We start from the raw sequence: 13,675 nt of genomic DNA on the forward strand, positions 1-13,675 counted from the left end.
ATATATATATACATACACATATACAAATTAAAGGAAAAATCTGAATACATTAGTGGAGGAACATAACGAATGCAGATGCTTCCAAGGAGGTGTACTGCATGATACAATTAAGCAATTAACATCCTATCATGCTCTGTGGCATGTATAAAAATGCTGAGCAGGCCCAGTTGACCTTGATTTTGGATAAAGATGGCAAGAGTAAAGGATCTAAGTGACTTTGAAAGAGGGGTTATTATTGGGGCACAAATTGCAGGAGCTTCAGTCACAGAGATACTCAACTGGGTAGTGTTTCAATAGGAACAGTAACTAAGGTTACATCTGCATTTAGATCTATGGGAAAAACATCAGTAAATAGGGTTGGAAATTGTAGTTGAAAGCCCACATTCGATGACTGTGCATTACTGTGATATGTAAGGAAAATCAGAAGAGCAACTCTTTCCCAGGTAACGGAGAGTGTCAATGCATGACATGATCAGACTGTCAGCAAGAACAGTTCATTGAGAACTACACATAGAGGGATATTATAGTCATTACAAAGACAAATGCACATTTGAGAGTTCAGTGGTACAAAAACCATAGGCACTGGTCTACAGAGAAGTAGGAAAAAGTGATCTGGTCAGATGAGTCATCCTTCACCATATTCTCATGTGGGTGAATACATGTGTGGCGTACACCAAGAGAACAGTACAGGCCTGACTGCTTGACCCCTACAGTGAGGGGGTCCGGAGGCTCTGTTATGCTGTGGGGGACATTTTCCTGGCATGATCTGGGTCCATTTGTCCCCTTAGAGGTAAGGGTCACTGCAAATCATTACAAAGTGATTCTGAGTGATCACCTTTATCCTATGGTGAAATATTTCTATCCTGATGGGAGTGGTCTCTTCTAGGATTACAATGCCCCATCCACAGGGCACAAGGTCTCACTGAATGGTGTGATGAGTATGAAAATGATGTGAATCATATGGCCTTCGCAGTCACCGGATCTCAATCCAGTTGAACACTTTTGTGAGATTCTGGACTGACATGTTAGACAGCGCTCTCCACCACCACCATCAAAACACCAAATGAGGGAATATCTTTTTAAGAATGGTGTTCATCCCTCCAGTAGAGTCCAGAGACTCATAGAATCTGTGCTAAGAGCATTGAAGCTGTTCTGGCAGCTCATGGTGGCCCAACACCTTACTGAGACACTTTTTTGTGTCTGGTGTCTGTGTCTATATATACTGTTGATTATTATATATACATTTATAACGGCTCCACTGTACAGCAGTAAGTTGCCCCTCAGTTATAGTCTGTTAAGGCTTTACATATTTTGCTCCTTTCATGTCTTATTACTCAAACCTTTCTGCCTGGGATTAATTCTAGCTGCCTATATTTGAATTTATATATATATATTTCTGACAAAATGCTTCCCATATTGAATAAAGTTTTCCATATGTACTCCAGCTAGGCTGTTGTATTACTTTCTAATGACTTCCCTGAACTTTAATGCAATGTTCTTAGATACCCATGCATCATATTGACCTTTTTCATTGCTTCAGCAATAAGTCCAGGTAACAAACGGCATGCTCTACAGTTGTCTACAAGACATTACATGCCTAATAACACTAGTTGATTCCAGGCATGGAATACTGATCATTTACTATTCTTCACCCCATTTTCAGACACATAATTTTACATTTGTTATGTTAAGGTCTGCTTAGGTTTTCATAGCATTTCATAGATTTTTTTTTTTTAAATTGTTTTGACTGCTGCGGACTGACAGCCATTCTCTTTTTGCTGGTATAAAATATAAAATACAAATTTTACTTATCTTGTTACCATCATCTATTAAATATGTTCCTTTTCAGTAATTTTTGTAACCCATTTTAACAGGGTAATGTAACTACATTATCTGTATGGCCAGGGGTGAGGATTTTACCTGTGTAATGCCATTCATTTGACTGTTTACTCTTCTTGGTTAATTAAGTGGTATTAGTTGCAGAAGAGCAAAGGCCACTTTATATTTGTAAATCAAGACTTTTCTGTATAGTTTCAGAGGACTTTTCTTACATAAGAGAGATTGTTCTTAACCTATGATTGTCCTTGACCCTGGCATTTCTAAAGCGCTGATTTGCAACAGAAAAACAAATTTGTGATCAGATGTGTTCGATAGTTATCCATTTTAAATTAATCCACTTAAAACCATTATTTACGTTTTTTTTTTATATATATATTACATCATTGTTTTACAATTAAATTAATCATGGATCTACAAAACTGTAAATTGATATCCTCCCCCCACCCCCTTTTCTTGGTATAAATCAGTGATGCATTTTATTTGAAATTCAAGACTCTCAAGCAAACTGATAGATCTTTTGTGATTCTCTCTCAGTATCTAGGCCACGTGGAGGTGGAGGAGTCTCGGGGAATGCACATCTGTGAAGATGCTGTCAAAAGATTGAAGACGGTAAGTTTATTGAAGGTGAAGGTGGGGTGGCTGCCTTGGCTGTGACTACACAGTACCCCCCTCTTTTTCCTCTCTCTCTTCCTCTGACTCAGGTATCAGGCTCTCATATGTATCTTTCCACTCCTCCCCTCCCCATGATAATTCCTGCTTAGCTCAGACAGCCTATTGTCCTTACACGAACAACAGACCACTGGCAGATTTACACTGGATAAAGACCTGGGGGGCAATACTGGTATTATGACCACAACAGAGTAATATTCTCCTGCATAATCAGACTGGGCTTGGGGGTGTCTTGGGTAGTGTCAGCCCCCACCCACCCTGGCTGTTTACTGCTTCCATATTCACAAGGTTTAGTCACAAGTCACAAACTTTTACTCCATAAAATTATAAACTCAAAAAACTTTCTTCTTAAAATGTGAAACAGGCATCCTGTACTATTGATGCCCTTCATAACTACATTGTTGTGTTTTTGGGAAATATGTATACAGCCCAGTCTTTTTTTTTCTTGAAGATTTTTTTTAAATGGGCGTTTTTGAAAAAGGGAAATATAATTTGAGTTGAAGGTTATAGCCCTATCCATCTAAACCAGGGGTGGCCAACCCTGATCCTGGAGAGCCACAATCCTGCAGGTTTTCCAGGTCACCAATCAATGCATATCTTGAACACAGGGACATTTTTCCTAATTAAGACCCATAATTGGTTCAATTAAGCAGTTTACGATGTGGATATAACAAAAACCTGCAGACCCTGTGGCTCTCCAGGACCAGGGTTAGCCACCCCTGATCTAAACACTTATGCACTCTGAGTTTGTTCTACTCTTTTATGGAGCCTTTATAGCAGTGGTTCTTAACTTTTTTGCAGACTCGCACCCCCTGCAGCGATCTATGGTAATCCCGCACCCCCATTAGGTTAAGGCAGTGGTTCTCAGTCCTAGTCCTGGTCCTGGAGGAACACCTACCCTGTTGGTTTTTGTTACAGCTGAGATCTCAATTACTTAATTGAACCCTTAATTGAAGTAATTTGATTAGATTTTTTAAATCGTGTAACTGGTAAAAAGGTGGTCCTTAATAAGATAATTATGCCTTGAACTGTACTGTATTCTTGCACTTTGTATTGTACTTATATTTTGAAATATTTCCTTACTGTTCAAAATAATGAAAAGGCTCTGATTTAGGAAATTTAGTTCAATTTTGTAATTGAGAGCTCAGCAGGATATAAACCAGCAGGATATGGGCTCCTCCAGGACCAGGATTGAGAACCACTGAGTTAAGGTGTCGACTAGGGAGGAGGGGGCTGAGAAGTTGTCTGCCCCTTGTTTCGCACCCCCTGATGGTGTGAGCACCCCTGGTTAAGAACCCCTGCTGCTTTATAGGATGCTCATTTAAAGTGAGGATGCTTTACCTTGGCAGGAGACAGTGTTGTGCCAAATGGTTTGTATTCTAGTTGTAGGACTTGGTGAAAAGAGCTGATTTTGAGATCTGCTCTTCCAGAAAGTTCTCCTGCTCTCACAGCAGAATGCCATGGATTTGTGTTGTAAAACCTTGAAACCACATCAAGACTTTGATCCAGTGAATCATTTTCTGAAAAAATAAAGAGATCCTTTCACTCCTGTATTTGTAGTTGGACTTTTGGGCTTGCAGGTAACTTAACTATTTAACTAATCTCTGCAGCACTCCACCAATCAGGCCTGTATGGTAGAGTGGACAGACGGAAGCCACTCCTCAGTAAAAGGCACATGACAGCCCGCCTGGAGTTTGCCAAAAGGCACCTGAAGGACTCTCAGACCATGAGAAACAAAATTCTGTGGTCTGATGAAACAAAGATTGAACTCTTTGGCCTGAATGGCAAGCGTCATGTCTGGAGGAAACCAGGCACCGCTCATCACCTGGCCAATACCATCCCTACAGTGAAGCATGGTGGTGGCAGCATCATGCTGTGGGGATGTTTTTCAGTGGCAGGAACTGGGAGACTAGTCAGGATCGAGGGAAAGATGAATGCAGCAATGTAATGTAAATGTAAAAAAAATGTAAATATCCGGCGTTTTATTAATACAAAAGGAACTGAGCTCACTTGATTTACTGCAATATGATCGGAGTCCTGAAAACAGTGAAAAGACGAGTGAACAGCAGCACACTGACTGATACATTGTTTCACAGAAAATGAACCAAACAGATTTAGTTTTAAACTAACCCAGTGTGAGGGGGTAACACATTTGCCTGTATAGACATAATATCTTTTGTATTATTCATTGGTATGTAACTTCTGACATGTGTGACAATAGTTAGCATTACATACACCAACCTGTTGGTTCATCAATAACACTCAGAATTGCTGCGACTATATCATTTTCAACCTCAGCCATTTCTAACAACCCGGTCCGTTTCTCATTATGGTCACAAGTTTTTGTTCAAGGTGACTTAACCTTGTCGGGTTGTGGTCGCAGAAATGCACCCCTATTCTGATTGGTTACGGTAGTTAGCTGACTCACTGCATCAACACGCAAGGTCTTGACGCTGACTTTGCCGGCAATCATTTTCCTGCTCCATTCACACAGACCTTGCTGGCAAATTGCTGGCAATTGTTTCAGTGTGAATGTGGTTTAGGTGTGCTAGTCTTTGAACTAGGTTGTTTTTTCTGTGAGTCTTTGGCTTGATTTTAAAGAAAGGAGAAACCTTTTCTAAGAAGGCTAGCTATAGATCTTACACAACCTAAACTTTTTGCAAATCTTTGCTAAATCTAAAGAGTCAGTCTTCACTTTCAATTTAGTCTTGCCCTTTTTCTTACTCACATTCAAGACTGAATGCAATATTTCTTTCATTTCTGGGGGTTACGGGCTTCCTTCATGGATTTTATATAACTTTTTCTATTGTCTTTCATTGCAATTGTTCTCCTTTTATCTTCTTTATATTGTTTTATTAAAGTTTTTATTATATTTTAAATGTGTGTGTATATATATTATTGAATAGTTTTAATTTAACTGTTTTTAATGGATTGTTCTTTCTGAAGGTGGTGCACTATACAAAATACAATGTATTCTTATCTGTTAGTAGTAGTAGTAGTAGTAGTAGTAGTAGTAGTAGTAGTAGTAGTAGTAGTAGTAGTAGTAGTAATTTAATCTTTATTTCCAGATGGCCCGGAAGGCAGTTTTGAGCTCTGCATAAAACTTCTCAATCCCATTTTGTGGCATTGCAGTGCATGCAGGCGTGTTCTTTGCCCATCAGCATCCAGATAATAAAAAATAAAAAAATGCATTCATATTGCTGATTACATACACTAACAAGACTCATGGGCTACATAGATTACTAATTGTATTGATATTGCTTCATAACATGACTTTAGGGTTTTCTTACTTTGAAGACAAGTTTGTTCAAATTCTGATTTATGTTCTAGTACCCTGTGAAATCTCTATCCTATGCATATTTGGTGGTCCTGGCAGCACCTCCCATTTTTGCTGCAGGGTCTTGTGGCAACAGTGGTACGAATGAAGGGTAATTTGAGGTCAGGTCTGGTAGCTGCTAACAATTCGCTGCTGTCTGTCATCAATACAGCACACAGACTGGAGCACAGCACCCTCCCATCTTAACAAAAGAACAACCTCTTAGTCTAGACTCTAGAACTATACATACACCCCTGCCTTAAGACTGGTATAAAAGATGGCTGTCTTAAACACAGGGTAGTGTAAATGACATGCAGTGTTAAAGGGGACTCTTGAACTGAATGCAATCAACTTATAGCTAGCAGCAGAAAATAGGAAATAATCATAATAATGCTATTTATGATGCATTTAAAAATATTTATCTTGTAATTTCTTGTATCTGACAGTCCGATAATATGCATTCCTGTTAATTGTAATTTTAATAAGCTATAATTGAGTTTGGAATAGTGCTATAACTGTGTAGCAGGCTTTTGTAGCACAGTGAATATGCTGTTTGAATAAGAACTGTTGTCACCTATGCAGTGGTTAAGTTTTGTGTCCTTAAGGGATGGTGTGCTAAAATATATCGGTAGAAGAGTAATTAAAAGGGCAAATGTGTGAAGTGCAAGGAGTGGCCTTTAGTGGTATGGTAAAAAAAAGTAAACTTAAGTAGAATTACTTAATACAAATAATTTATTTAGTGCAGGCAGATCAAGTCCAGACAATAAAAACTATTCGCAGTAAATATAAATTAACAGCAAAATATGTTCAGTTCATAACAACTTAATTCAACTAATTGGTTAAACATAACCCCCGTGTCTACACGTGTTTTCTCTGGGCACTGCAGTTTCCTCCCACCATCCAAAGACATGCGGGTTAGGCTGATTGATCTCTCCAAACTGCCGTGTCCCGTCCTGGGTGTATTCCTGCCTTGTGCCCTATGCCGGACCGGATGGTCTCCGGCTTCCCCATGACACTACCCAGGATAAGCGGTCCCGAAGATGGATGGATGGATCAATAGCTTAAACGTAATAAAGGGGATTACAATTGTTGAAAAACAATAGCACACAGATCAGACAAGCTATCCTCTGTTTTATTCTATTTGATGAAATGTTTTGGGACTGAATGCACACCTGAGCTGAGCACGATAAAAATATATCCACAGTTAATTTAAGCAGTTTCAGGTCAAATAAATAAGCCTACCATAAGGGCAAGGACAAACATATTAAATAATATTTATAAAATCTATTTCGTCCACAAGTCCAACCTAAGGACAAGCAAGAGTGCAAGATAAAAACAAATTCAACATGTGTCCATTTAATCAATTGCATTTCACTACCACTGCTAGCACTGCAGCTCAGCGTAGGTGTGCATTCAATCCGACAAACAAAATATTTCAGTTATGAAGTTGACAAAAACAAATTGCATAATATTTGAGGGGATAAAAATCTCTCGGCACACTTGGGGAGCCCTCGCGGCACACTGGTTTAAAACCACTGATCTAGAGCACCTTTTATCAGTAGATTTTCTTTTTTTACAATATGGTTTCCTTTCTTCTTGGCTAAGCTTAATCTCAGTGTGTGGTTTCAGATTCCCCGTCTTTGTTACTCGAATGCCTTTCAACACCTTTTTTTGGCATACCACACAGCTAATGGCCACATCAATCAAGACCAAGACAACGAAAGCTCCTTGTGTATCTGTCCCACTTTCTACAAATAAATCTGTTTAACCTTGCTTAGTCATGCTACTGCTGCAACTATCTTGAATTGAGACCATATCTTGAATCAGACCAGAAAACGTAGGGTTTGATTGATTGCACTTAGCAATCATATCTTGAGAAGCAGACAGCAGAACTGATCTTGCTTATTATTTGGGATGGAGTTGAAGCCTTAATAGACACATCTGGTAAAAGTGTCTTTGTTGTTTAAACACCATTATTGGTGGGGAGCGAGAGGGGATCCTGTTTCTCTGATGGCTATATGTATTGTGCTGCTTTAGTCTTGGGAATGCATGGGGATTGGGCTGTATTTGCTGTGTGGATATTCATTTTACCTTGCTAAGTTTAGAAGAGCTGTAGTTAAAAAGCCACTGCTACTGTATGTACATAACTGTTGCTGTTCTGTTGAAATTCTTATTCCTATTTTTCGGTCTTTCATGTACATGTTTAATATTTTTTCTTTATTTGTTTTTAGCAGGTTACAGACAAATGCCTAAAGTTCAAAATGCACCCCCCCCCCCCCCAACCCCTATTTCTCTTCCCTTTATATATATATATATATTTGGTATACCTTCTTTTAAAGAATAGTGTGAGACAATTGCACGCCTGGCGTTAACACTAATAACTCAAGGCCTTTTTTAAAAATTGTATTCCGCCCCATGATGTGAAACTGTATCCACTACTATTAACACTTAACTAATATGAGGCAAAGTCAAAAGCATTGCTTGTGGGCAGGGCAGATTTGGGGTCAAGAATAGTAAGACAACCTTGCGAGGATTAGTTTCCAGTTACTCCAGTTGTCTATTAGTTAGAACTAAGCAGGCCTTTCTGCTAACAGAATTCTCTCTGAATTTGACTCGGACTGGAAAGTTTCCCTTGATTTCCAATTTGAAATCTAATTGTGCGTAGATGCATTCTCCACTAGTTTTAGGAAGCATTTGACTTTGCCCCAGAGGCATGATGGTATAGCAGTGTTTTTTTTCTTCTTTCCCTCCCTCACTTCCTCTTGGAAACTGATTTGCTCTTCTTAATAATACCCCAATAATTCATGATCCAACTTGGCAGCAGCTTTACCTTTGGAGCAGTTAGTGAGAGCAGCCTGCCTCTTACTCCACAGTACTGTATTGTACCGTTTCTGCCTATGACTCAGACCAGCTGTGGATGTCTCTCTCATTACTTAGCTCCCCTTGTTCAGCTTGTCCATTATTATCTCTGAGGTGCTTTGGTTGGGTCGATAAAAAAATATCAACTGGGACAGGGCTGAGTAGATTTCTGCTCGTTTATAAATTTGCCTGATGAACTAGGGAAGGCCATTTGTCTGAACTTGCTCACTCAGTTGCTAGTAATGTATTGATCCTAATGTTGGTATATTCTCATAGATTGTGTTTTCACAGAACGTGGCCCAGTATCTCTTCTCTCCACTTTCAGGGATTTTTGGACAACTGTTCTTCATGAGTCACTTGGTTTTATAACTACAGGACACCTTCAGACATGTGGTTGGAGGTTCCCTTTTTAAAATAAATTTAGAGGATCGAGCACTCAGCCTTTTTTAACTTAATATTATTGCTTAATTACTGTGAACAGCATGACAATACAATAATATATAATCGTAACTTGCACTTACATGACAATCAAGTAAGTAATCAGCTGTGTGCTGGGTCCAGGTTTGTTAATGTATGATCATGACATTTGAGCAAGTAGCAATATACATTACACAGAGCACATTCAATTTAATGCGTCTTAGAGCACACGTATGTAGGGTGACTACTGTAAGGAGCAGCCTACTTCTGATATGAGACAATTTTCTCTTTTAAAGAACAAGGAAGAGGGAAAGAAACATGTATGGCCTGTTTAACCAGTCCTGTAAATTTCCTCTCCTGAGCCGTGGTGTAAATGAAGACCAGATCTTATTAAAAAACAAATCTTTCAAATCTAGTAAGATCTGTAGGATTGACTCTCACTCTGTCATACTAGTCACTGGGCCTTAAGTCTCACCCACCCTAGGTTGTTACAGCACATTTTGTCCTGAAAGACCTGGGTGTGACGTAGCTCTTTGTCACTCCTGACGTAATGTTCATTTTCTTGCCTGCTGGCTTTGTGCTGGAGGTAGGGAAATAAAGAAATGTGTTCACTGCCTCAGGCATTAGAGTGAATACAGGGAAGATCCCCTTCACCTGTCTGGTGTTTGTTTATGTTAATGCCATTATGCTTAAGGTGTTCCACACTGAGAACCAAGGATCATTCCCTAATACAGAAATGTTACCATTAAAGTCAGTAGTAATACATATTCTCTCCGCTTTTACCTGCATGATCAGAATCCAAGGACAAATCTTCGGCTTTGTTTGTGGTTTCTCCTGTCAAGTTTAGCTCACATTTGAAATAGTGATATCATCCATTGCTGTTAACTGGGACATGACATCTATTTGTTAGATAACCTCAATAGGTAATGGGGGGGATCCTATGCTCATCCACTTGTGAGAGATGGTTTGTGCCCAGTATAGCAGTTCTGGAGAGGACTCAAGTCTGCTGTCAGGCCTTACTAACCTTTACTAAAAACTCTGCTGTGGAAAACAGGAATAGGGAGCTACAAGGTTGTGCATGAGCTCCCAGTCTCTTCTTCTTTCTTTATTTTTCTCTCTCTCTCACTTCCGCCTGATGGGACAGCCTTACACCTCACCGCACTGTGCTTTCTCTCGCTACCATGGGGGCAGCACCCTTTCCCACTCCCTCATAAAGCCGTGGGACTTGTAGCTTCCTTCAGTAACATTCTACTGCCTTGTTTCCCCCTCCCCTTGCCCCCCACCCCCCGACCTCACATCTGTCACTCCAGGACAGGAAGTTCTTCAAAGGCTTCTTTGCAAAAGTAAGTTCTGAATTTAAACCCACCCCCCCACACACTGGTTTCTGTTGATGGTGAAAAGGGTTGTATGGAGTTGGATGGATATTTTTTATTTACTTATTTTTGCAGGCTGGTGGAGATGTGTGTGGTGGGTGGAGATGTGTGTGGAGGAGGAAGGGCAGGGATTTTTTGAGGGTTACACCACCTGCAGTATCTTTATTATCAGGCTTTCTACTGGTTTGCATATACAACCAGCTTAAAGCAGAGTTAAGTGCCACAATTCAGTGGTATGGATTGAAAGATATGGTATTCACCCCCAGGATAAATCCTGACAGCCTCACCATATGTTTTGAAATTGGTACATCCTTCCCCCACAGCCAAGAAACAATGGATATTAATTTCCATTTGCATTAGAAAAATGTTAACATGAAGATAATCTCGGTTATCCTTTTCAAAAGCTGCAGGTATCACTAGGAAATGATACCCTGAGTTATCAATGGTGTGTCCCTCACCTACCCTCCCTTCTTCTACCCTTCTACCCCACCTGCCTCATGATGAGAATCGAGACTGTGTTCAGTGAGCGGGGTCTTTGTTGTCTGATTGGGTTCACCTGTCTCTCCCTGCTGTGTGCTGTGTGCCTGCATCTCTGCAGCATCTTCTTTTTGGTGATCTTTGCAACAGTCCTGATTCTTATGTGCTCTGGTTTATGCCTTTTTTTGTGTGTTTGTTTTTTGGTATTGGTCCAAGTAACTTTTGAATTGCAGGTTTGGGTGTGGGAGCGGGAGAGGGAATGGATGGTTGTGGAGGTGGGATGGGGTGAGGTGGAAGGTGGTGCAAGAGAGCTGGAGCTCATCTGTGGTGTCTCACTGTCTCGTCTGTTGTTTTGAAGGCGGGAAAGAAAGCAGTGAAGGCTGTGCTGTGGGTGTCAGCGGATGGGCTCAGGGTGGTGGACGACAAGACCAAGGTCGGTATCCCGTCTTTGTTTCCAGCTTCCAAATATTACTCCCCCAGCTTGTATCAGAGGCTCCCTATTGAGTGGCCAGTGCTGAGAGTACTGGCTGAGCCCTATAAGCCCAGAGCATGCCAGTTCCAGTCTTTGCCAACTTTGTTTTTCAATCCCATTCCTTCCATACCCTTGTGTCCTTTATTTTATTTTCCAGCAGATCTCTGTTACTAGATTAAATCCTTACTGGAACCGTCTCACATAGTTTTACAACCTACATTTGTATTATTATTAAGGAAACAAGGCAATTTGGCAGTTGTAGTTCAATGAGGGTTCCAATTAAGTCAGTTAGAGCTCAGCTGGAACAGAAACCTTCAGACGCAGAATCAACTTGAAGTCGGCCAGGATTTCCTTGGCTTACCATGCATCAGTGACACATCAGTGGAACCTGTACATAATTTTTCTTAAGCTTTTTATTTGGCAAAATATTAGCATTCCAGAGCTAAATTTTGAACTATTTAAAAATATGCAAAAACCCTCTTCATTCACAATGCTATAAACTGCTGTAGCCCTAATTATTTTTGTAAAGGCTTTCTGACATCACAGCCCTGACCTTCAGTGCAATGCTTAATAGTCAGGTATTTGTGTCATCTGTGGTTCTTTGCTTATGATTGCAAAAGAGCCAGAGCCTTTGTGAATATATGACCTTTTTACTATCTCTAGCAGGCATTCGGTTTTCTTTTATTCTGTGTTTTACCCCTTTGATCTTGGAAATTAAGCACTTTCTCATGTCCTTACAAGGAACTCTGCTTAACATCAGAAGGCTGTTTGCATGCTGCTGTTTCTTTGGAGTTTGTTGCCACCTGGTGGACAGCAGGACTCTTTCCACTACCGTCATTCATAATTTCTCTGCTGCAGAGATGTCAGTAATAGCATAGGGATTGAGTGAGAAATGGGGTTTGTGGGACTCCCAATATTTCCCTGAACACTGCCTGAGCTTGTTGAATGACCTGTGCAAATGTACCAAACAGCCACTGTAATCAAATATGATAAAATAATTCACTGTGGAACCTAACTTTACCATACTTACCTACACTCAATCAATGAATCACAGTTTTGTAATGTGTGTCAATCCTGCTGTTACCACATGTTTAAGGCTCCTGTCAGTCAGGTCCAGGCATGTCTATCAGATCAAGAAGAAACTTTTTTTTGAATGAACTCAGAATCCTCTTTTAGTTGCTTAAGCTTATTTTCCATGGTCTGCAGATAAGAAAACAGCACATTGTTCCAAGTTATTAAAATTCATCAGCAGTGTGAAAGCTGTGGGTGTGGAGACTGAAGCAATCACTGAGGATGACATGGACTGCTTTGAGCAGCAAATCAGTTACAATGATCAGTATACCTCCTATTCAGAGCTTCATATTACAACAAATGGTGCCGCAAAGTGGAGAGCTGCTTAGTCACACTACAGACACCTAGGTAACGCAAATCCCCAAATAGAATGCCCACACTGAACCTCTGGTGGGAACACTATCTTTGGCCCCTCTGGGAAATTTTGTGTCAGCCGACTCTCTTGAGAGTTTAGTGTTAAACATGTTAGTTTTTGGTCTTAAATAGTTGCAAAAGGGCCCTTTTCTTCCCTCGGTTCTATTCAGTATAGTACAGTGAAGGAGAAATGCGTTCCCCTTACCTAACGGACATCCTTACGTGCTCCTATGTTTTATACCTTTGAGACTTTGGGTAGCCATGCAAACCAGAGGAGGCCATTCGACCCATCGTGCTCATTTGGTGTCCATTAATAACTTAAGTGATCCAAGGATCCAATCCAGTCTGTTTTTAAATGTTCTCAAATTGTTGGCTTCAACAACATCGCTGGGGAGTTTGTTCAGATTGTGACGCCTCTCTGTGTGAAGAAGTGTCTCCTGTTTTCTGTCTTGAATGCCTTGAAGGCCAATTTCCATTTGTGTCTCCGGGTCCATGTGTCCCTGCAGATCTGGAAAAGCTCCTCTGGTTTGGTGTGATCAATGCCTTTCATGATTTTGAAGACTTGAATCAAGTCCCCACGTTGTCTTTTATAGTACTGTATGTGTCACCTTAGCTTTGTACCTCGCAATGTACTACATCAGTATGTAGTTACTGTTTAATGTTTGTAAAAGTGTTCATTTGGTGTATTTTGATTTGTAAATACTTAAGAGACGGATAAAAGGAACTATGTTCTAAACAGGGCTATAGGCCTACTTATATAACTGAAAATTGGACCACCTTTCAAGTGAACACAGAGAGTATCACAGATTTGGTTTTGGATGCTTGGAT

At 40.2% G+C, this 13,675-nt stretch overlaps 1 protein-coding gene across 12 annotated transcripts in view; it reads left to right on the plus strand.

Annotated features, from left to right (window-relative positions):
* Nucleotides 1-13,675, plus strand: part of numb (NUMB endocytic adaptor protein) — a 113,952-nt gene that overhangs the window by 89,753 nt on the left and 10,524 nt on the right. For 11 of the 12 annotated variants that reach the window (XM_066694849.1, XM_066694853.1, XM_066694852.1 and 8 more), the window contains 3 exons: nucleotides 2,374-2,448; nucleotides 10,411-10,443; nucleotides 11,309-11,383. In XM_066694849.1, the coding sequence (XP_066550946.1) occupies nucleotides 2,374-2,448; nucleotides 10,411-10,443; nucleotides 11,309-11,383 (183 nt within the window). The remainder of the gene's footprint in view (nucleotides 1-2,373; nucleotides 2,449-10,410; nucleotides 10,444-11,308; nucleotides 11,384-13,675) is intronic. The other variant, XM_066694847.1, reaches the window with a different exon arrangement.

The sequence above is a fragment of the Amia ocellicauda genome, chromosome 21, assembly GCF_036373705.1.
Source record: "Amia ocellicauda isolate fAmiCal2 chromosome 21, fAmiCal2.hap1, whole genome shotgun sequence".
Taxonomy (NCBI): Eukaryota; Metazoa; Chordata; class Actinopteri; order Amiiformes; family Amiidae; genus Amia; species Amia ocellicauda.